General features: G+C 43.0%; 1 protein-coding gene across 5 annotated transcripts in view; it reads right to left on the bottom strand.

Annotated features, from left to right (window-relative positions):
- Positions 1 to 21,485, bottom strand: part of DENND1A (DENN domain containing 1A) — a 493,467-nt gene that overhangs the window by 189,314 nt on the left and 282,668 nt on the right. For all 5 annotated transcript variants that reach the window (XM_060014177.1, XM_060014178.1, XM_060014173.1 and 2 more), the window contains one exon: positions 17,142 to 17,187. In XM_060014177.1, coding sequence (XP_059870160.1) covers positions 17,142 to 17,187 — 46 coding nt within the window. The remainder of the gene's footprint in view (positions 1 to 17,141; positions 17,188 to 21,485) is intronic.

Here is a 21,485-nt window from a genome sequence, read left to right as displayed (position 1 = left end):
AGCAGAGGCCCAGATCCACCTCCGCTGCCTCAGCTGAGAACGGGGGTCCTTATCTTGTATGGGAGTTGTTGGGGGGGGGGTGTCAGTGAGGTGGCATGCATGGAATAAATGAGCCAGCACACGGTGAATCTCTTCTGTTGTCCTTTCATCAGGACCATCGTGAGGGCAGAGCTATGTCTTATTTGTCTCTGCATCCCTAGTGCCCCGCACAGTGCCTGACACAGGGCAAATGCTCATTAATTGGAGAATGAATTAAATATTGTGGCCTCTCACTCTACTGGGAGGCAGGCCTGGCACAGATGTCAATGTGAGCCCAAATGGACAAGGTAAGCCCAATGTAAAAGTCTGCACAAGGAAGTGTGATGGGCGTAACAATAGTAATGACAATGACAATAATCACATAAAATTATCATGATTAACGTGTGTAGAATTAATTCACAGTTGACATAGAAAGTAAGATAGGCATTACCATGGTAGCTTAAGACGTGGGTTCTGGAATGAGACAGCCAGATTCAAGCCTTGCCTCAGCCACAGAGTATCCTTCAGTTAGTTCTTCACTTTTGAGCCTCAGTTTTCTCATCTATAAAATGGGGATAATACTACCTACCGTCCAGCTGTGTTTGGAGGTTTAAGCAGGATAATACATGTAAAGAATTTAACACAGTACCTGATTGCAGTAAGTACAATGAATGGGAGGCTCTGAAAAGCGAGTTTCTATCCTTGCGATTTGAAAGTAGGATTAGAGTTCCAAGACTATACGAATTTGAACAACTGATTTTCAGACTAAAGGCAAAGGCTAATGACTCCACTATTATGATTCTGTGCCACTGAAAACTACCACCAACCTATTGTTTTTTCCTGGCTATGTCTCAGGGACATGAGCACATTCTCTGGAGCCAGACTGCCCGAGTCCGAATCCCAACTCCGCCAGTTATAATTGTGTTACCTTGGGCAAACCCTTTAACCTCTTTGTGCCTCAGTTTCTGCATGTGTCTGATGAGATTAAAATAGTACTGACACCCAGGATAATGGTTACTCTTGGGTCAGAGGGAGAATGACTACAAGGAGGCACAAGAGGGGCTTCTGGGGGCTGGTAACGTTTTGTTTCTGATCTGGTGGTGGTTACATGGCATGCCTGCCTTGTAAAAACTCACCCTGTTCTATACTTTGGATGAGCGTACGCTTCCCATAAATCTCATACTTCAGTGAAATGTTTAGGAAAAGCAAATAATGTAGATTTCACTGGATTGTTATGGTGGTTAAATGAGTTAATATACGTATAGTACTTAGAATAGTGTCTGGCATATAATAAGCACTGGGTATTGACTATTATTATTATGAAAACAACATAGCAATAATTCTATGGATAAAAAGGATTCAATCTAGAATATATCTGTCAGAAAATTTGTTTGCAAAGGTAGACCCTTCCCGGACACCTATTGCTTCTCCAATCAGTCCTGTCCCCTTCTCCAGTTGAGGAGCAAAGCAGCAATATTATTGGGTACCTTCCGAGAGACATTTGCAGTCCTGAGTCAGCCTGCTTTGGGAGAGCAGCAGAACTGAGTAGGAGTCAGATTGGGCTTTGAGTTTTATCTTCTTTAATGCCTACTTACAGGACCCAGGGCAGGTTATTTAAACACAGTTGAACCTCAGTTTCTTCCTCTATAAAATGGGGCTATGACCACGTGCTACATAGGGTTGTGACAGGATTAAGTAAAAAGAAAAAAAAATGGAAAAATTCATTTTATACCTATGTGGCCATGTTCCCATCTGCCCAGGGTACTGGTCTTGGCTACAGGCAGGACCGTGCTCAGTCAGGGAGACAGCACATGCTCCTGACCATTCTTTGGATCCCCTGGATTACATCACCAGCACAAATCCTTGCTCTTCATTTTATACAGGCAGGCCTTCTCCTTGCTGGAGTGACCCCTGAGGCCTGTAAGGAGTCTCCTCTCCTATGGCCACGCCAGCACCTAAGGCAGCACCTCTGACACCAGCATCTAGACCACCAAGCAAAGGGCACGGGTCTACAATGACTTCCTGCAAAGACACTTTGCTTCAAGAGGATGCATCATCCTCTTAAATCAGAGCATTACGAAGTCCACAGAGTGCTTTGCTTTGGCTCAGAGAAAGTCCAGTGTTTGTTTCTCTCTGAAAAAGGCACAGTAATATGGCTCCTGGCATTACAGTTTATGTCTCACTTAAGTATGACTTCTTGGCAGGTTTTTTTTTTTTTTTAAAGTTTTGAAAGGTAGGAAATATGGTTAAAACAAAACCAAAAATTACATCTTCATAGTTCGTCCATTTAAACTTTACCCTAAACGACTATTGCTGGCCTTCACACAGTCCCCTCTTAGGCTGCCTATGCTCCTGGTTACGTGTGGACTGAGGCACAGCTAACTTCCCAGGGGCCTGCACGGCCCGGAACTGTGTTACACGCTCCGCATCCATCACGTGCCTGACGCCCACAGTAAGAAAATGAGAGCTGCTAGCTGATGTGCTCCTCCCGCGGCCCAGCCCTTACATGCCGTACCATTTAACGCAATCCTCACGACACCCTTGTGAAGAGACAAGGAAATGCAGGGGCAGAGAGGTGAAGTAACTTGTCCAAAGTCCTATGGCCTAGCAGCAGTGGAGCCATAGCAGTTGAACCCAGATGGACACCAAGAACTCTGTAGTATCCAATGCACCTTACTAACTGCTCTGACATGTTGTTTCCATCACAAACATACTGAGCAACTGTAATTTAATAGATGTTTGTCAGGGACACACCAAGTGGCTTGATGGTTGGTCTGGACTCCATTAAAATTCTCAAGGGAGAGGGTTTCCTATGGAATACTGTACCCATTGGATGGATGAGGACACTGAGGCTAAAGAGATTAAACAGATTGCCCATGTTCTCACATGCTTGTGAGAGAAAGGATTTGAATCTGGGTTCTCCATGCCAGCGTTCTTTCTTTCCACTATACAGCCCACATCAAATGTACTCAAATGCATGCGCATGTATATGAGAACATAACAAAGAACAGCACGGGGAGCTGCTGGCCTCCTAGGAGGAAGGGAAAGAGAAATCAGAAGGAAAGTGGAAAGGACAAGAAGAGGAAAGGCAAATATGCAGGTAGTCTAAACTCTCTATTCCCTCCTGAAATCTCAGATACACACAGAGGGAAGAGTGACATTTTCCTTCCCCTCCTCTGGCCCCAAAGGTCACTGAGCTGCCAAGCAGTTGATAAACGTAGTGGCTTTTCTTTGGAGCCAGGAGTCACTGATTTGCTCCTTCCTGCTCTGCAAAATTAAAAATCTAAGCCTGACAGTTCAGAGGACCCCTGAAAACACTGCTGGAATTTCCCAGTGTGCTTTAAACAGAAACAGAAGCTTGGCAGGGGAGGGAAGTGGTGTAAGCACCTCACAGGTCAGGCCAAATCCACTCCTCACAAGGTAGTAAGCACTGACTCTCATTAACAAGTCCAGAGATTTTCAACCCAGGTCAGCAAAGGGGCTATTTCTTCAGTAGTGCTTTCCCTCCTTTCCTGACCATCCATCCATTGGACATTCATTCATTCACCCATTTAGCTAGTCATGTCAAACTGATGGATGACTAAAACATGATCTCTAAACTCAAGGGGCTCCCGGTCCACTTGTGTGTGTGGGAGTGTGGGTAGGGCGGGGTGGGGTAAATTATAATCAATAAGAAATTATAAATCAATAAATTATAATCAATAAGAAAAGGCATAGTCATATGGAGTGGAAAAGATCTCAATCTGGTGGAACATCTCCATTCACACAGAGCTTGCCCAGCTGCCTCCTCAGGATGGTCATGGCCCAGAGCTGCAGAGTCCCAAGGTTGGTGTCCTGGCTCACTCACTTACTAGCCAGGTAGCTTTAGGCAAGGCCCTTTGCCTCCTCTAGCATCAGTTTCCTTCTCTGTGAGACTGGGTCTTGATCCCCACCTTCAGGACTGTTGAGAAGATTAAAAGGAGTTACGGTAGGACACGTGCTTCCTAAAGGGCCAGCCACAGGGCAGAAGCTTAGTCAGTGCCAGCCAGCCTCCGTCTGAGATTTTGGTTCTGCCAGCTCTGCCAGCTCTGGGGCTCACTCTACACGTCCACCCAACACAGCACCACCATCCACTCTGGCCTCCACTCTGGCCCCCAAAATGGAGGGGTGAGCCCATGTGCACGCCTGACACTGCTGGGGTTTTGCCCCAAATTGAAACACCCTTCCTACTGCTAGAGATTCAGTTTCCACATGTGTAAAAAGAGGACAAGGAAGGTGTCAACACCTTTCACCACTGCTGCAAAATGCAAACGAGAGATGAGGTGGCAGAGCACTTGGTAAGATGTGAAGATGGCCCAGACATGGATCACCATGATTATCTCCATCCTGCAAAAGCCTGCTCTTCTACGAAACCTTCCTGACTATTCCTGCTCCCACAGCAAGTGGCCTTCTTTGGTCCTAAGCAAGTACAGTGGGCAACACATACTTGGATCCTCAATTAAAACCTGATTAGTGATGTTTCTAATTGTTTCATGTGTACCTGTCACTTTTCCCTTAAAGTAACTGGTTTAACCATTCTATATTTACATACACTGCAGTAACACTCACCACTGTCATCTATAAAATATCGAGTTTGAAAACACTATATTTTTAAATACCTGATTTCATTTGATCCTCATGGAATAGGCGTTATTATTCTCATTTCACAGAAGAGAAAAATGAAGCTCTTGTTCCAGGTCCAGAGTAATAACAGAGCCAGGACCTGAGCTTTGGACTGCCACTCCCCAGAGCCTGGGCCCCTTCTCTCTGTGGAGCCCCGTCTACATTCCTGGTTTAGCAAATACTGAGGACAGTGACCAGATCACATATTTCTTTTGTAACCTCCATACACAGACTTATCATAGGCTAGATATATAATAACAAAAAGACCCCAAAGGCAGGGTCTTATTATTATTATTTGTACGCACTAAAATATTTCACACAACAAAATAATTGGGTTTGAATCCTGGTCCTGCTAATTATTAGCTGTGTGACTTTGGACAAGTTACTTAACCTTTCTGTGCCCAAATTTCATCATCTGTAAAGCAAAGCCACCACTTCTATAGCACAGACTTGTTGTGAAAATTAAATGATGAGCGTAGTGCGTCCAGCAGTATTTCAAAAATAGTATCCATCCAATTTGAAATGACGAAACTTGAATTTAAGAGTTTCACTTGGGGTTTAAGGGGATGTTGATTCCCTAGTCCCAAAATGGTTTGGAGTCACCCTCTCATAAAATAGGGCCTTCCTTCCTCCCCCACAACTGCCACTTGCCATCATTCATTCATCACAAGCACAGCAAACCTGGACTCCCATCTCCACCTGCCTTTTATTTGAAATGTCAACTTTTAAAGAGTGGAGAGGTTGGAAACCCAATTTAACAAGCATGCTGAAACATTGTTTATTGCCCCCATAAACATGGCTTAGTGAGAATTACGGACTTAATCAGAGTGAACTTATCTCCCAGTGAAAAGGAACACTTTAAATTTCAGAAATGGCACCTTCACTGTGAAAATCTCTTAACTTTTCAAACAAACTACAGGGGGTCTTAAACATATGGGCAGTAAAGGGGCAGCCGTTACTGTGATTTGTCTTGCCCGAGAGCCAAGGAGCCCTAAAGGTCCATAACAACTTTAAGATCTAGGAAAAATATTTGGAAAATCATATTCAGGAGACATGTCTCTCAAAACACCTGAAAGGTCTGCTGAGTGGGAAGTAATATCTGTATAGTTGCTTGGGGCTGCCTAAAAGAAAGGACCCTGTGGTCATTAGAACAGGGTCTGTTTAATAAGCAGCAGCACTGGGAAAGCTCACCTCTCATCCTGTTTGTACGATTAAGCATTTAGCAATAGGCAATATTTGGGGACCAGCTTTTCAGAAGAGAGGTGCTACATAAATCCCAAAGGCTGCTAAACAGTTTGTGTGATTTTTTTTTTTCTTTTTAAAAAACATGAGGATGAGGTCCTAGGAACCCCAACTTCCTAATTTGAGGGAGGCTTCATTAAGGCTGCTCTGATCCTTCCAGGAAAGGTTTTCATAAAGATGCCCCATTTTGCAGAGAATGTATCAGCCTGGCTGCCAGAGGCAGGAAAGGCAACAGATATAAAATTTTATTATTTCAATGCCCCAGTAGCAGCCAGGAGGACTTAATGAAATCGCCAAGATTTACAATCTGAAATAGCTATTGCACAGACAGATATGGTTAAGGAAGCTGTGCCTTCTGACCTTTCAACCCTTTGATCCTCACACAGCAGGTGGCCTGGAGCCCCCTCCTGGGCATCTTCCCTCTCTTCCGACACTGCTGAACCTTGATGTGCAATAAGCCTGACCCTACACAGGTGACTCTCACAGTGCTTATCACCAGCAGCTGCTGCTAATGGAATGGCCCAAATCACTTGGCCTCGAGATTCTAACTCAGAGATGAGGGGGAGAGGGATCTGCTGTGCAGTGTCCAAATGGTGCTGAAATGATGCCCAATAGTTCAGCCCCAAGTCCAGTTGTTTGGAAATGCTTAACGATGTCATTACCAAAAACTGTCCTAGAAATGGAACTCTGGTCTCCTCCGATTTATACTTTGAGTTAGAAAAAAAAATCACCTTTTAAAAATAAATCGCAAAGCTCAAAAAAAAAAAAAAAAATCAACCCCGAAGTCCCAAATGCATCTCTCAGAACTTCCCTAAAACCATGTGCAGCAAATTTATACCAATGAAAATCAAAACAATTTTTGGAAACCTAAAATTGACTGTTTTCAGTTCCATGAAATTTCATTTAAAAAACCCCATATGCCAAAATGTCCAAATTCTCTTATTTTTAAAAATTGGGATGACTTCCAAAATCATAGCTATCTTTTTCTTCCTTTTTTTTTTCTTCTAAAGCTAAGGATGGGTAATGTGCATATGTACTTATCAAGCTTCATAATTTAACCCGTTCGGTCAGTACAAAATACTTTCAATAAAATGCTGAAGAGGCAGGATATAAATTTATTACCACTGCATCTTTTAAAACAATTGACTCCCAGGCACCAGGGTTTAACAGATATTCTGTTTGGTTAAGGACATGTCCAGGAGTCTAGGCAGCCCCAGTCTGAAGCTTTTAGTTTTTGTCAGGTATTTGGGTTTATGGAGGAAAGGATTTTAGGCAGGGCACATAAACCATTCTGTGGGATGTTGATAACGTCCAACTTCACTGCCACTGTTGATCATACTTAGGAAAAGCCCTGAGCCCATGCCTTTGTTTGTAAACAAAAAGAGTACGGTGGCCCCATTCCTTACCTGCAATGGCCTGAGCTTAGGTCACAAATGTCTGAACCCAATGGGCAAAGAAAAAACCCACTTCTTTTGTAGCCTAAATGGCATATATTTTAAATATTCAACTTTAAATTCATTTTGAAATCAGCTGAGAATCAGACAGTATGTAGAGAGAGGTTTATAGGCTCCAATTTTAGTCACACTTTTCTCTATGGATGTTTAAGTTTAGTATGGAGAGCAGTTTATGGAGAAATCAGTTTAGTAAAGGGAAAAAAAAGGAATAGTTACTATATCACAGTCTGACCACTTTGTATAAAATTATTATTAAGTGCTCTTCTTCAGAGATGCCTATTGGAAATACTTTATTAATAATAATAGCTACCATTGGGTGAGGGCCTACTAATGTGCATGGAACTTTAGCCATATTATTTCTAATTGTCATCACTTTGAGGCAGGTGACCCCATTTTGCAGATGGAGATGTTAAGCATACACGCACAGATGCTCGGCGACTTGCCCAAGTTACAGAGGGACAAATAGTGGAGCTCGGATTCAAACTCGGGATCACTGCCTGCCTTCTCAGCCCTTGGTCTAGCCACATTTTTCCCAACAAAAGCAAAACAAACAAAACAACAATATGCAATAATTTGTGCAGAAAATGCCAGATTTCAGCTTGCTTACACATTGCCATGGCCCATTTAAAGGCCTTCCGAATCAATTATTTTAGGTCATTAAGAGGAAGTTTAATTTGGTTGACAAACACCCCTACTGTGGTGACCTCACATATCAACAACAAACGTCTCATGGTCACAAACCTGTACCATGAGTCTGCTGAGCATGGTGTTAAACAAAACCACATGTGCCCTGATTCCAAGTGGGATTTGACTAGGCCAAGGGCGCCGCTTTTCAATCATCATGCTGCTGGTCTCTGAGCGCCCACAATGGCCCCGCCCCTAATCACTTGCAAGGAGTTTGAAAAGAAGTCACCAGTCCCATGTGGCTGTATTCAGTTGAGAGTGCCTTTAAGCTAATGTTGATTTAGAAAAAGTCACTCAATAAAAACTACAAAAGGAGGCTGAAAAAAAGGGCAGAGCCAATTTTAGGTAGATGTCTCAGCTTATTTTAAAGAAAATTTACCAGTTCTACACACACATAATACTGATAATCACTTTCATCTACTTGGCGCCTACAACGTGTCAGGGACCGATTTTCTCATTTACTCCTCATTAAAAAACTCCTATGAAGTGGAGAATCTACCCAAGGAGTCTGAAGCTCAAAGAGACACCTTTACATCCCCATCTGCAAAACAGGAGCACCCCTCACAAAGGCGTGACAATGAAAAATTATACAGCTCAAGTGCCATGTATATTGGTAGAAGCTCATTCAATGGTTGATATTATTATTAAATATTTCCAATAGGCATCTCTTCAGAGGATAACATAATAGTAGTTTTGTACGGAGTGGTCGAACTGTGAGATTTAGTAGCCGTACTTTTCCCCCTGCTAAACTGATTTCTCCTTAAAACAAAGGAGCTTGTTTAAAGTCTCCCAGTAGCGGCGGACCTAGAATTTGAATCCAGGTCCCCATGATTCTAGAGCTCAAGAGCTCTTCCGCTCTGCTCCACAGCCTCCTGCATGCTGCTCCTTGTGTTAATCTGACAGGAATTTGGTTAGTTTAAGCTCCTCTTAGTAACAATTTAGAAACTTTGGGTCTTCTTTGAAGTCAGTTTTAACGTTGCTCAATTGACTGGCTAAGTGATGATAGGAAAATTGGAAAACAAAAGCATCAATGATGGTTTCACATTTTCTACTGGGACTCTCCCTCATAAATTACTCAATTTTTCTAATCTATAACAGAGGGCTATCTCATCTCACAAGAGAACATTTCAGTCACGACAAATTAGACTGAAAATGTACTGACTGCAAGAGATACTTAAATCAGCCAGAAGTACTTGTTCCCTTTGATAACATAAATTACTACTAGGGCTTTAAGTTGTTTCATATTAACTAATTCCAACATTAGGCTAAGTGGCATTTAAGAACCACACATTTTAAAAGCAGACGCCACATGAGGAGGAGAGAGCTTCCGGGGGAATCCATCAGGCGAAATCCAGAACATTCTTCAGGCCCTAAGTTGAAGAGAGCTGCTGAATTTTCACTCTGAATGCACTGGATGTGACAGATTCACATGTGATATCGCTTGATAACAGCACGCTAAGGAAATTCCAGCAAGACCAAGCTACTGTCCAATTACTTTTCTCTTTATATAATTAAGCAAGCGTCAGGGTTTCATTGATCTAAACTTTGTCTCTTGTTTTTACTACTCACTATGAAGAATAATGTTTGGTAGAATTTTTTAAAAAGCTCTTTACATCCATTATATCAGTTAGTTCTCACAACTCTCTGAGATGGATAATATTACCTTAATTTCACTGATTAGAGAATGGAGCCTCGGAGAGGCTAAGTAACCCAGCCCCAGTCGCAAGTGTACTCAGAGCTTTCCTCTGGAGAAATATGAGGCTGCCAGACGTGAGCCCTCCGTCCCCTCACCACAGTGCTCAGGGCATGGCCTGGAGGCCGCGCCGAGAAGGAAGAGCTCAGGCAAAGGTCCTGGGAACCTCTGCCGGGACTGCGGCAGGGTTAGGCGTAACCCACACAGCCTGATCCAGGGGCTCTGGGGTCTGACAAACCCAGCACAGCAGAGGGACCGGATGCAAACTACTTTCTCTCTCTCAGCCTCAGCTTCCCCATTTGCAAATATGGATGTCTCCTCCTTGGCAGAGAGATTCTTAGGATGTGCAAAAGTGAGAACAGGTACAGCACCGGGCACTGTGTCTGGCATGGAACAAGGACACAGGAGACGGCAGTTTCTTCCCAACCTTCTCCCTTTCTTGCTAAATCTCTCCCCATGAACCTATGACTGAAACTACCAGGTGGAATTTTTCATGCAAATATCACCATCTTACAAAGCAGGACTTTGATTACTTATCACTAACAAAGAGATCTCACATGGAGTTTCTCAATTCTCGTGAGAACACATGCACAAGTCACCACCTATACCTGCATATAATTATGGCTGAGAGTTTTGCATGAATCACAGTATTAACAAGGGCAAACTACATCTTATACTGTCTACCTGTGGAGTCCTGTGACGAAGCAAAATGGTACAATGGTAAACAAGAAACACTCTTCTACACTGACCGTGAAACTTAAAAAAAAAAACATAAAAAAATGAACAAGGGATTAAAGACTTCCTATGCCAGAGAAAAATGAAAAGAAAAAGCTAGTTAAAATGGCACCAGTTCAGCTGACAGCAATTCAGGTTCTTTTAGAGGTAAAGGGGAAAAAAAAGTTATTTTTCTTTGTCTGTAAATAAGTCAGTGCTGTTATTTTGTGTAAAAGCTCCACAGTTAAACCATTGCAGACACAGAATGACGATATGGCCTCTGCATCCCAGAGACGGAGAGGTGCTTCAGTGTGGACAGGGATGTGTCCCTGGAGCGGTGGCTCAGCGCTGCCCCAAGCACTTGGTGCATCTGTAAAACCAGGCTTCCATGCGCTCCCGCTGAGCCTTCCTACATAAAGGATGGTGAGGAAGAGAGGAAAGCTGTGAGCTGGGCCTGTCTCCTCATGCCCCCACCACATGTCTCTTGAAATTGCATTGGTGGGAGAGGTAGGTAGACCCCTGTGGTACCTGGGTCTCACTCCCCTGTTCCTAGTGCCTGGAACTTAGCATTTAGTATATAACCTAAATTTATCCTCTCAAACTGCACTGTAAAAAGATTATCTAATTCATAAAAAGTACTTGGAAACAGAGAGGAAACAAAAATCTAGTAAAAATGGTGCTTGAAACCTCAAAGTAAGTCATCACTACAAACACCTCTGCCACAGTTTGGTAGTTTGGTAGCAAGGAAACCATTTGGAAGCTTGGGTTTGGGACGCTAACACATCTGAATTTTATGTACATGGTTGTGGTGTGTAATTTTTTTTTTTTTTTTTTTGTGGTATGCGGGCCTCTCACTGCTGTGGCCTCTCCCGCCGCGGAGCACAGGCTCCAGACGCGCAGGCCCAGCGGCCATGGCTCACGGGCTCAGCCGCTCCGCGGCATGTGGGATCCTTCCAAACCGGGGCACGAACCCGTGTCCCCCGCATCGGCAGGCGGACTCCCAACCACTGCACCACCAGGAAAACCCTAAATGCCCCCCTTTTTTTTTTTTTTGCGGTACGAGGGCCTCTCACTGTTGTGGCCTCTCCCGTTGTGGAGCACAGGCCCGGGACGCGCAGGCTCAGCGGCCATGGCTCACGGGCCTAGCCGCTCCGCAGCATGTGGGATCCTCCCGGACCGGGGCACAAACCCATGTCCCCTGCGTCGGCAGGCGGACTTTCAACCACTGCGCCACCAGGGAAGCCCCTTGTGGTGTGTAATTTTACTTAAGAATTACCTTGATCCTTACAAACAACAATTTACTTTATGAACATGGTTAAGCCGTTTCCAAGCATTTTATATGGAAGGACCGTGTTTCTAACGGCCCAGGAGGAGGAGGCCTGACCCTCCCCTATTTACACCCTTCAGTGGCTCTCCGTTGCCCCGTAAAGTTGAAACTCTTTAACACGGCTTACAAGGCCCTGGATGGCCTGGCCCTTGCCTGCCTGCCACAGTGCTCCTCTCCCCTTCAGCTCCACGCTCCTGTCAGACACTGAACTGCTCATACTTCCTGGGAAACACCATGGTCTACACTCTAAGTCTTTGTAGATGCTGTTCCCTGTCCTCCTGGTGGAACTCAAATTTATCTGCTAGGTTTCCATTTAGGCATTCCTCTCCTCTGAGAAGCAGAGCCCACAAGGCTCAGTTCACTGTCTTCCCTACCAGAGCCTATAGCCTCTCAAATTCCCTGCAATTACTTTCTCCTTGTCTGCATATGTTCTAGACAGAACTCTGAAGGCACAGATTATGTCACATTCACCATTTTATATAGAACCCCTAGTGTGATACAATGCCAGGTACACAGAAGGCTACCAAAACATTACTATAGAAGGTGATGTGTATTGTGTACCGACCACAGGCCAGACACTGGGATATGCTGGACATATACAGGACTCATTTATTTAATCTTTACCACAATCTTAAGAGATGGGGACTAACCACTCCTATAGATGAAGAAAGTAAGATACAGAGACAAAGTACCACACCTGAAATTACTACTGCAAGGGAGTGGTCAAGCAGGGAACTGGAAGTGCATTTATCAAGTTCCTTAAAAACACCACTCCCATCCCTGACACATTGCCCCCAGCATTGTCAACCAGAAGAAAACAGCAGGCACAAGCCAATTCTAGTGAAATTCTTTCCCTAGGGAATGAAGGTGATGATCCCTGGAACCCAAGAGTCCCTAAAACACAATTTCAAAGGCATCAACTTAACAATGTAAACGGCTTTAAGGCCACTGAGGAAATAAAAATGGCAATGGTTGCTGACCTCTGTTGAACTCTTTATGTGCCAGGCACTGTGCTGAGTACCTGATAAGCATCTCACTAGACCCTCAATGATACTATAGGGGGGAGCTATGGCCATTGCCCTTATTTTACAGGTGAGAAAACAGAGGTGCAGAGGTCCATCACCTTGCCCAAGATCAAACAAGCAGGAAGTAGGGGAGCCAGAACCCAGAGTCCACATTCTAACCACCACACTCTACTGCCTCTGCATATAGGTGGAGCTTCATCTGCAGTCTAACCTGAGCCTCTGTCTGCACTGTGTCACTGCTATCACCTTTCCTTCCTCCTTCCTGACCATCACCAGGAATGATACAAAACACCTTCTGCATGCATCCCTCATGTGGCTCTGAGGTCTGTACACAAAGCATTATTTGTGAGGCTTGGAAAGGAAGGTCTTCATTTATCAAAAAGGAAAAGGAACCCATCTACCAGCACTGACCTGGCACCTGCTACCAGACATGGCACAGAGGAGCTGCAGAGCATCTCCTGAACTCAACTGAGGTGGAGGGAATGAAAGGAAACAGTCACTGTGTAATCTGGCCGCGTTTTGGTGTTTCCTAGCTGCCAGCTAACATGATCATTCTCTCCAAGAAGAAACTAGGTCTATGCCAAAACCCTTGGCTATCCTGCTAACTTACCACCAACCTCAAATTAGTGTTTGCTTAAATGAGAGAAAGGATATAAAAAGGCAGTGGAGGTCTAAGAATGACGATCAGCTAGAAACTTGTCACTTTAGAAGGAAGGTGTACTCTTTTAGGTGACTAGGTTACCACTTAACAAATAGGACAGCCTGTAAGAGCTTGAAGGCTAGAATTAGATCTTCCCCCCAAATAACCTTCTTTCAAATGAGAACAGTAGGTTATAATTTATATTTCTTTTTGTGCAACAAATTTGAGTGTCATAAAAATGGTTAAAAAGTCTTCCTATGGTAGCTTTTTCTAAACTTTTATGAACATCTGCCACATTCATTTGAAGTTTAAAAAATTCTGGCACATATGCAAAGGCATAATAAGGTGCCTATAGCTTTCAAGAAAAAATAACAAGACAGTCAAAAATAAGCCTTTTGCTGAATTGCCAGTAAGAAAACTAGTGTGCGAGAGGAGATGGGCCTTCCCAATCTCCTTCCCTAAAGAGTCTTCCTTTGGCCCCAGGTATGAGCTCCACCCCCAAGCATTATAGCCCATGGTTCCTGGAAGAAATCTCAGGGAACCATCTCTCTCACTTGAAGGTCTAATAGAACCAGATAAGCCCAATCAAAAAGCATGACCGGAGGACTCCGAGTCTGAGCTGAAATCCATGGGAGGAGATCAGGAGACTGTACTTCATGACTTGGTAGTTCACAGCTGCCTCACACATGCAGGAAACGCTATTTTGCTTGGAAAGTGTCTTAGCTGGCTTCAGGAGTGGGGTAACTACTATTTTTGTTTTTCTCTTACTGCTGACCACATAGTAGTTCAGCATGGCAAACCCTCCCTAATTTAAATCAGCAGGGCTAAGATTTATCTTGGCCAGTGCTTCCCAAACCTCCTCATTTAAAACCCTTCAAAGGCCAAGGAGAGTGGACTTGCACCCATTCACCTAAGTGCAAAACTCTGTCTCAAGTTTTAGCTTCAAAATTTATGCCTGTTGTGCACGGCATGTTTTACTACAAAAAACCCTTGTTTTAAATTACTTACAATCACATAAAAAGTAAAAAAATTTACTCCCTCCACCTTTAAGTAAAATTATGGTGCTGGGTTCCCTGACAACAGCAATGCCTACGGGAGGCTCTAAATGTGTCCCAAATTCCAGCTTCCCAAGCACTCACTCAATCTTTCTTTTCAGAACGCACCTGCTGCGCATCCTGCTAGGTGCTGAGGACACCACAGTGAATGAAGCACAGGCCTTGTTCCCAAAGAGCTCCTGCTCCCAGGGCTGAAGGAGAGGGCAGGGAAGCAAACAGCTGTCATCCTGAGCAAGAGGTACAGCAAGCAAAGACAACGGCCAACGGGAGGACTTCCTCCAACAGCTGGGGAAGAGAAGGTTTAGCCATGCAGGGGCGTGGGGACGGGGGTGTTTCAGAGACCAGCCAGAGCACTGGCTAACAAGGGACAGCGAGAGGACAGGAGGCTTGACAGCAGCGGGGAGCCTGAGCAGGACTCGGGGGTAGGGCAGAGGAGGCTGGAAGGCAGGCTATTAAAGACGGAGTGACCAGAATTTCATACTCATCTGCATACCTCCATGACCTAGCAAAATGTTCGGAAAACAAGAGGCCTTGATCCTGCTTCTCGAATGAACGAATAAGGCTTTGCAAAAATCTAAGCAAGCAAGGTAAAATGTCAACGAAGGCAGCGAGGAAGGAACAGGGCGAGAGACATGGCAGAGACTTGGTGACTATTTAGAGAGAAAGGAATGAGAAAGAGGACACTCAGCCATGCTCAGCGTGACCCACTTTGGTGCCTTTTCAGGCAGTGGTGCCACTCACGGGGACCGGGAACAGCAGAAGGGGAGTGGAGTAACTCGACGGGTGTGTGTAATAAGGGGTTTGGGGAAGACTGAGTTTGAGACATCGACAGTACATCTTGGTGACCTTCCACTGGCATTTGCAGCTCTGGGCCTTAAGTTCAGAGAGAGGCATGCCAGTGTTAGAATCACAGTTGGGAGTCACTGACATTACCCTGGTGGCAAAAGCAAAAAGCCTTACAAAAGATGGCCAGAGGGCATATAGAAAAGAAAAGCAAGCCAAGACTAGAAACCTGGACAATGCTCAAGGTAAAGGGCTGTGAAACGGAGCCTGAAAAAACCCGTGCTGGAACAGCCTGGAAGGCAGAAGAGGCAGGAAAGAGCCGTGGATGCCGATAGACCAAATGGTCTTTAGATTAGAGTTTCCAACTGTACAACAATTGACACGAAAGTTCTATTAGCAAGTACTCACTTTCAATTTTTCACACAGGAGCTTTGAATACACCCCCAAACTTGACAAACAAAGGTAAAACACAGAAGAAATCTCTTCAAGCTGATCTAAATACACCATCCAAGATAGTCCATAAACTGTGTACTGTATGTGCTCAGGGCTGGGTGATGACAAGGAGGAACTGTTAACAGAATGTAGGAGCCACATGGCCGTCCTGTCAAATTAGAAATTTGAGCAGATTTCTGTGGTCTATTTTGATCAAGATTCTCAATGTCAAACAAACAGGTTTTTCGATAACCAACTTGTTTCATTTTCGTAAGCACAATAGCACAGTGTGCAACAGTGAAGAAGCAGGTGGTCCTCGTCGACGTGAAATGAAGGCAACAGAAGAAGAGAAGTAGCACTTCCTTTAAGACATGCAAAGCATCATCACAGACGGACATGGCTTTAGTTTTTCCCTCTGAGAGCTTATCTCCTGTGCAAAACAGGCAAGCCCCCTACCTCCTGCCCCATTTTGCTCTAGTGCAAATTTCAGCTCTCTCCTGAGGAGGGAAAAGCTTAGGGTTCATGTCTACAAACCAGTGGCACTTACAAAAGCACAGAAAAGTCCCTTAAAAGAATTGCTATCTAACCGGTACAGCCATGCAGAAAGCAATCTGGCCTTAGATTCATAGCTTTGACCAAGCATTTCTACTTTAGGGGTTCTACGCTAAGGAAGTTAAGTCAAGATGCAGATTAAGCCTTATGCATAAAGATGTTCACTGACATGCTATTTATAATAGTGAAATATTATAAACAGCTTTAAGTGTCCAACAGTAATAGGAAAATGGCTAAGTTGTGGCATATCCAAACAGTGGAAGGGCCAGTAGCAAATTAAAAATTATTACTGAGAGTAGACAAAAACATGTAGAAATCCCCATGCCATAATATTAAATGAAATAAAGACATAAAATTCTATACCATAACAGTGAAGTACATTTATACAAAATATATATTCACGGAATAAAGACGAGGATGAAGAAAAATAAAATGCTAACAGTGGTTGAATCTGGAATAATGGTATTGTGGATAATTTTAATTTTCCTACTTATACTTCTGTATATTTTCTATACCACATTTTCTACAGAGAAAAAATGTAATATAATATTGTTGCAGTGTTTTAGAATAAACATCATTTTGAAAAGTGAATCATTTTCCTTCCCTCGTTCAAACCCTTAAAGAACCCTTTCCTCCTGCCTCTTTGAACCTCACTCCCTCACCCATGAAAATTGACAATCTCCAAACAAAGTGGAAAAACACTGGAAACAAGAGCCCAGTGGAAAGGGTCTAAGCTGAACGCTCAGCTCTGTGCATGAGGCGTTGCTCTGACACGCTCCCGTGTGTAGAGCTGTGAATCCAGAGACTGCGTCTTTTCCACTGCCACATAGCAAAACACAACCGCAAACAGAGATATCTGGGGAGGAGAGGAGCCCACTTACCTCCATTAAACTTAAATGGATTCCTATGAGGTAGGGCATGGGAGCGCTGTGAAGAGAAACAGAGACACACAGCTGCTTTAATGTCTGTTGCTTCTGACAGAAAATTACACATGGTTCACTATTTGGAGAAAAACTGTTTTAATAAACGTATGCACAGTTACATTTCCTTTCACAACAAAAATCCTAATGTGACATTTTGTTCCCAAGCCTAGAAACTTCGGAAGAATTTCAAAATGTGGGCAGCCTTAAAAGCATGGGTGGCGGGAAGAGCACTGACCCTGGCGTTAGTCCCTAAGTAGCAGCCATGCGATTGCATAGCCTCAGTTGCCTTATCTTTAAAATGGCACTTTGGAATCTAACTGGCAGCTTGCTATCAGAATGAGAAAATATACGTCGAGTGATTAGTGCAGTTCCTGGTACAAATGGGAACCACTGTTGCCATGATTACAAAAGAAAAAGCAGTTAACAATGTCAGATGGAGGGCATGATGTGCTTCAAAGAGGAATGATTTTTTATTTGCTGTTTCCTCCTGCCATCAAGAGATGTGATCTAACTGTTCATTCTGGTTGGACGAAGTGCATCAAAGCCAGCAAGCATCTCCACCCCAACTGCACACATGCCATCTGATGACACTAATTCAAAAAGCCCCTTCCAACTGCTTCATTCCCAGAGCAATGGGTTCCCTTAGTTAGTGACTGAGCAGGAGATGAGAACCCAACTCCAGGGGCTTTAAAACCTGGGCATTATGGATTGACTTCCTTTGGTTTCAGGGGCACACATATAAATTATCATTATGATGCTACTTACCAACGATAAATGGGCTAGCCATTATACAAGGAACTTGAAATTCATCTTTCCTAACCCACACAACCTCACAAGGTAGGTATTATATTCATTTTACAGAGGAGGAAATAGGCCCAGAGAGCTTAAATCACTTCTCTAATGCCATTAAAACAAGCGGCAACCCTAGGATTTGACTCCAAACCCTCTTCCTCCATGCCACACTGACTTTGTAATATTGGACCTAAAATCCCCAGGCCCGCCTCCCACCCAGTGTTTTTCCTGCAGGTAGGGAGGTCAAGGAGTAGAGAGGAAGCAAGACATTGACAATGTTTCCATCTGTCTCTCCAGCATGTGATACATCCTGAGAAAGGTACAAAAAGGTATTTTATGAGCCCAGTGGAAAGATACCTGGCTCAGACTTGAGGTGCCCAGGTACCTTTCCTCTGGGGCAGCTGGTGGCATGGAAGTGGACCTAGGAGGGTGGCTTTCTTGGGGACAGGGTAGGGAAGTGAGGAGGGGTAAGAAATGAAAAAGGAGAGGTTTGCTTTCCACTGAATGCTGAGGAGTTTAGGCTTTATCCTGAAAGCAATGGATGGGCAACGAAGGTTTTTTAAACATCATATGTGCATTTTAAAATTGCTCAAACATTTAAAAATAAGAAAGAGCACAATTCCCTCATTACCATTCAACAAATAAAATTCTTCAAGCAAAAATCCTTCCCCAGAATATAAAATGTTCTCCTTACTACAGACCTCTGCAGGAATATATCTTGGGAGCCTGTAAAACAGTCTTGAATATTAGCAGCCCAGTTTGGCAACTATTCTTCTAGAAGATTTTTGGATTTGATAATAGCCAAAGAAAGAATTAGACACAAAACTGCAGTGAAAGTGGAGTTGTCTTTCTTCTTCTTCTTCTTTCCTTTTTAAAAAAGGTATCTGCTGTGCACATTCAGCTTCCCTTCGCTTCTAGGGGCAAGGAAATGCCCTATGATATTTTTTCCCCTTAAACTGTAAACCATTAGTTTAGCTGCCAGCTACACAAATGCTCAAACTTCCCAGTGTGCCTGGCTCTGCTGTCCAAGCTTTCTCCAGTGTACATTGAAATGAATGTGTTTCTAATTAAGTAGCTTCAGGAACACGACAGCTTCAATGTCAAAAATACAAAGTCTGAACCCTGGCAGGAAGTCTTAAGACTGCAAATGCCTCATCTAGTGGAACCTTGCCTAATGTAATGAAAGGAAGCAGGAAGAGTGCAGAATTCCAGAAAAATGGCCACTTATTAATGTGTCCAGAAGTACAGCCAAACACATAGAAGGGAGAAAACTCAAATCCATAATATTTAACCAAATCTTATAAACTTTCCCAGCTCCTACCAGCACTGTCATGCAAGTGACAAATGACCGTGAGTTTTAATTAGAATTTCTGAACTGAAATTCCAACAAATGAATTAATGTATAGAAAAGGACATTCAAACAACTGTGAGAAAAAGGTAAAAATAAATACCTACAGCAAAAGCCTCTGTATAATTTAGGCTCTTATCTGAGACTATAGGCTCTTATCTGAAAAAAAAAATTTCTAGAATTTTAAATATGTAGGTTTTAATGCCATGCCCTTTTGTCCTGCAATAAAAATCAATGAAAGAGAGTAAAAAGGAGTCTTAGAAGTGATGGCAGATGTAGAAAGGGACAAAGTGAGACTCACTCTTCAGGTACCATTAGGTAGGCTATTTTTTTTTTTTTTAAGCCCAATAATTTACCAAAGGGTAATTATGGCCTGTCACAGAAATGTAGTTTCTTAGCCAACTTAGGGCTGCAACAGCTCTGTATTTAGAAAATATTTAAAACACATTTATTCTGAAATCACAGCACACCATGTTTTGTATGAATGCAAATTTGGACAAATACCTTTTACTGTATCATCATTTGCTTACAAAACCTCAAATGTGTCCCTGAATCTACTGCATTTTTGCTCTGCAAATACAATGATTACAAATTTCAAGTGGGGAGAGGGAGAGAGGAAAAAAAGAAACCCCAGAGACTCCTTAACATCTGAATGCAGCAAATATGTAACTGGGTAATTCTACCTGCATTCTGAAAACAATTTGTATTCTCAATATACCTCAATAGTTTTTGCAGCTACTGAATCATTCTCTTTTGTTTGTTTTTTCTTGTTGTTGTAAAGAGAAATTTGGGAGGAGGGGACACTCACCCACGATCAAGTCATCTTGTCACAACTACTTTTATTTTTGTATTATTCTCCTCCAATATTAACATTAATATTTAAAAATATCTTTGAAATTATAGAGTGCATATATTTTATTGTTTTCTCACTGGCTACATTAACATTTCCCATATTATACTGTAAACTTTGTGATTATTTTAAAGACTATGTAATATTCAACCAAGTATGGATGTCCCTTAATTTGCTGAACCCTATTGCTAGAGTTAGACATTAAGCCACTTCCAACTTTTCACTATAAGTAACATCGTAATGAAAATGAACAACTTCATGTGCATGAATTCCCAAATACGGAATTACCAAGTCAAAGGGCAGGACTGTTTTTAATATCTTTTGTTATATCTTGGTAAAGTGTCTTTTAAAAGGGCAGTACCAGCCCCAGTGGAAATCTTTCAAGATTGTTGCAAGGATTAGAGAGAACCCATGAAGTGCCTAGCACAGGAGCAGCACATGGTAGGCTCAGTAAGCTATTATGTCCAAGTGGGTTCTCTTCACAGCCCTGGCATGGCTGGTGTGACTGGACCCATTCTCTTAGTGCCCAAAGAATGGTTTCTTGTTCCTTCCCTGGTTCTGAAGGATACCTGGCAAAGTGTTGGTGAGGACAGTCGAGACTCCGTGATGAGCGTGAGGTGTTTGACATGCATCACCTCTATACATGAGTTTCTGACCCCAAGCACACTCCCTTGTCACCTGTCTACTTACTGAGCTCAGTAGGGTTGTTTATCACTTTCTTCAGAGGGTAACATTTAAACTTGATTTTATGTACCACCCAAAATGCAAAAACCACCAAGTAAACTATGACTCATTACTTGCTTATCACACAGAATGACAAATTTGTAAAACCACTCATCACGCTTTCTTAAAAAGAAAATACAGCAAAAAATTGGTTAAGCTAGTCCTAAGAAACTTCACATTCAGAACCTGACTCTTCTGAATCATTTTCTGATTCAGAGTCATCAATGCCCTTGTTTCATCCAAGGTATCTCAGTAACAAAACATAATACTTTATCTAGATGCTATCTTCATTTGTTAGGTCCCAGAAAGAACTTGTTTATTGCTTATCAAGAAAATATCAACGCAAATATCTGTTTCACCAATAGTAAATGAACACCATGCTTCTCTGCTCTGGTGCCTTTCACCATTCACACTGACTTTACATTTCAATGCTGAATCTGACTGCAATTTGGAAGACATTTTAAATGGCAATTAGATACAACATGTGCAGAACCAACAATGCACATGATTAAATTAAAGGGGTGATAATATTAACAGCTACGACCAAGTTCATGCATAGGCGGGCCATCACAACCGTGTCACAACTGCC

Source organism: Delphinus delphis, chromosome 6 (assembly GCF_949987515.2).
Source record: "Delphinus delphis chromosome 6, mDelDel1.2, whole genome shotgun sequence".
In the NCBI taxonomy this organism is placed as follows: domain Eukaryota; kingdom Metazoa; phylum Chordata; class Mammalia; order Artiodactyla; family Delphinidae; genus Delphinus; species Delphinus delphis.
The sequence above is the reverse complement of the archived record's forward strand: the minus strand, read 5'-3'. Positions and strand labels throughout refer to the sequence as shown.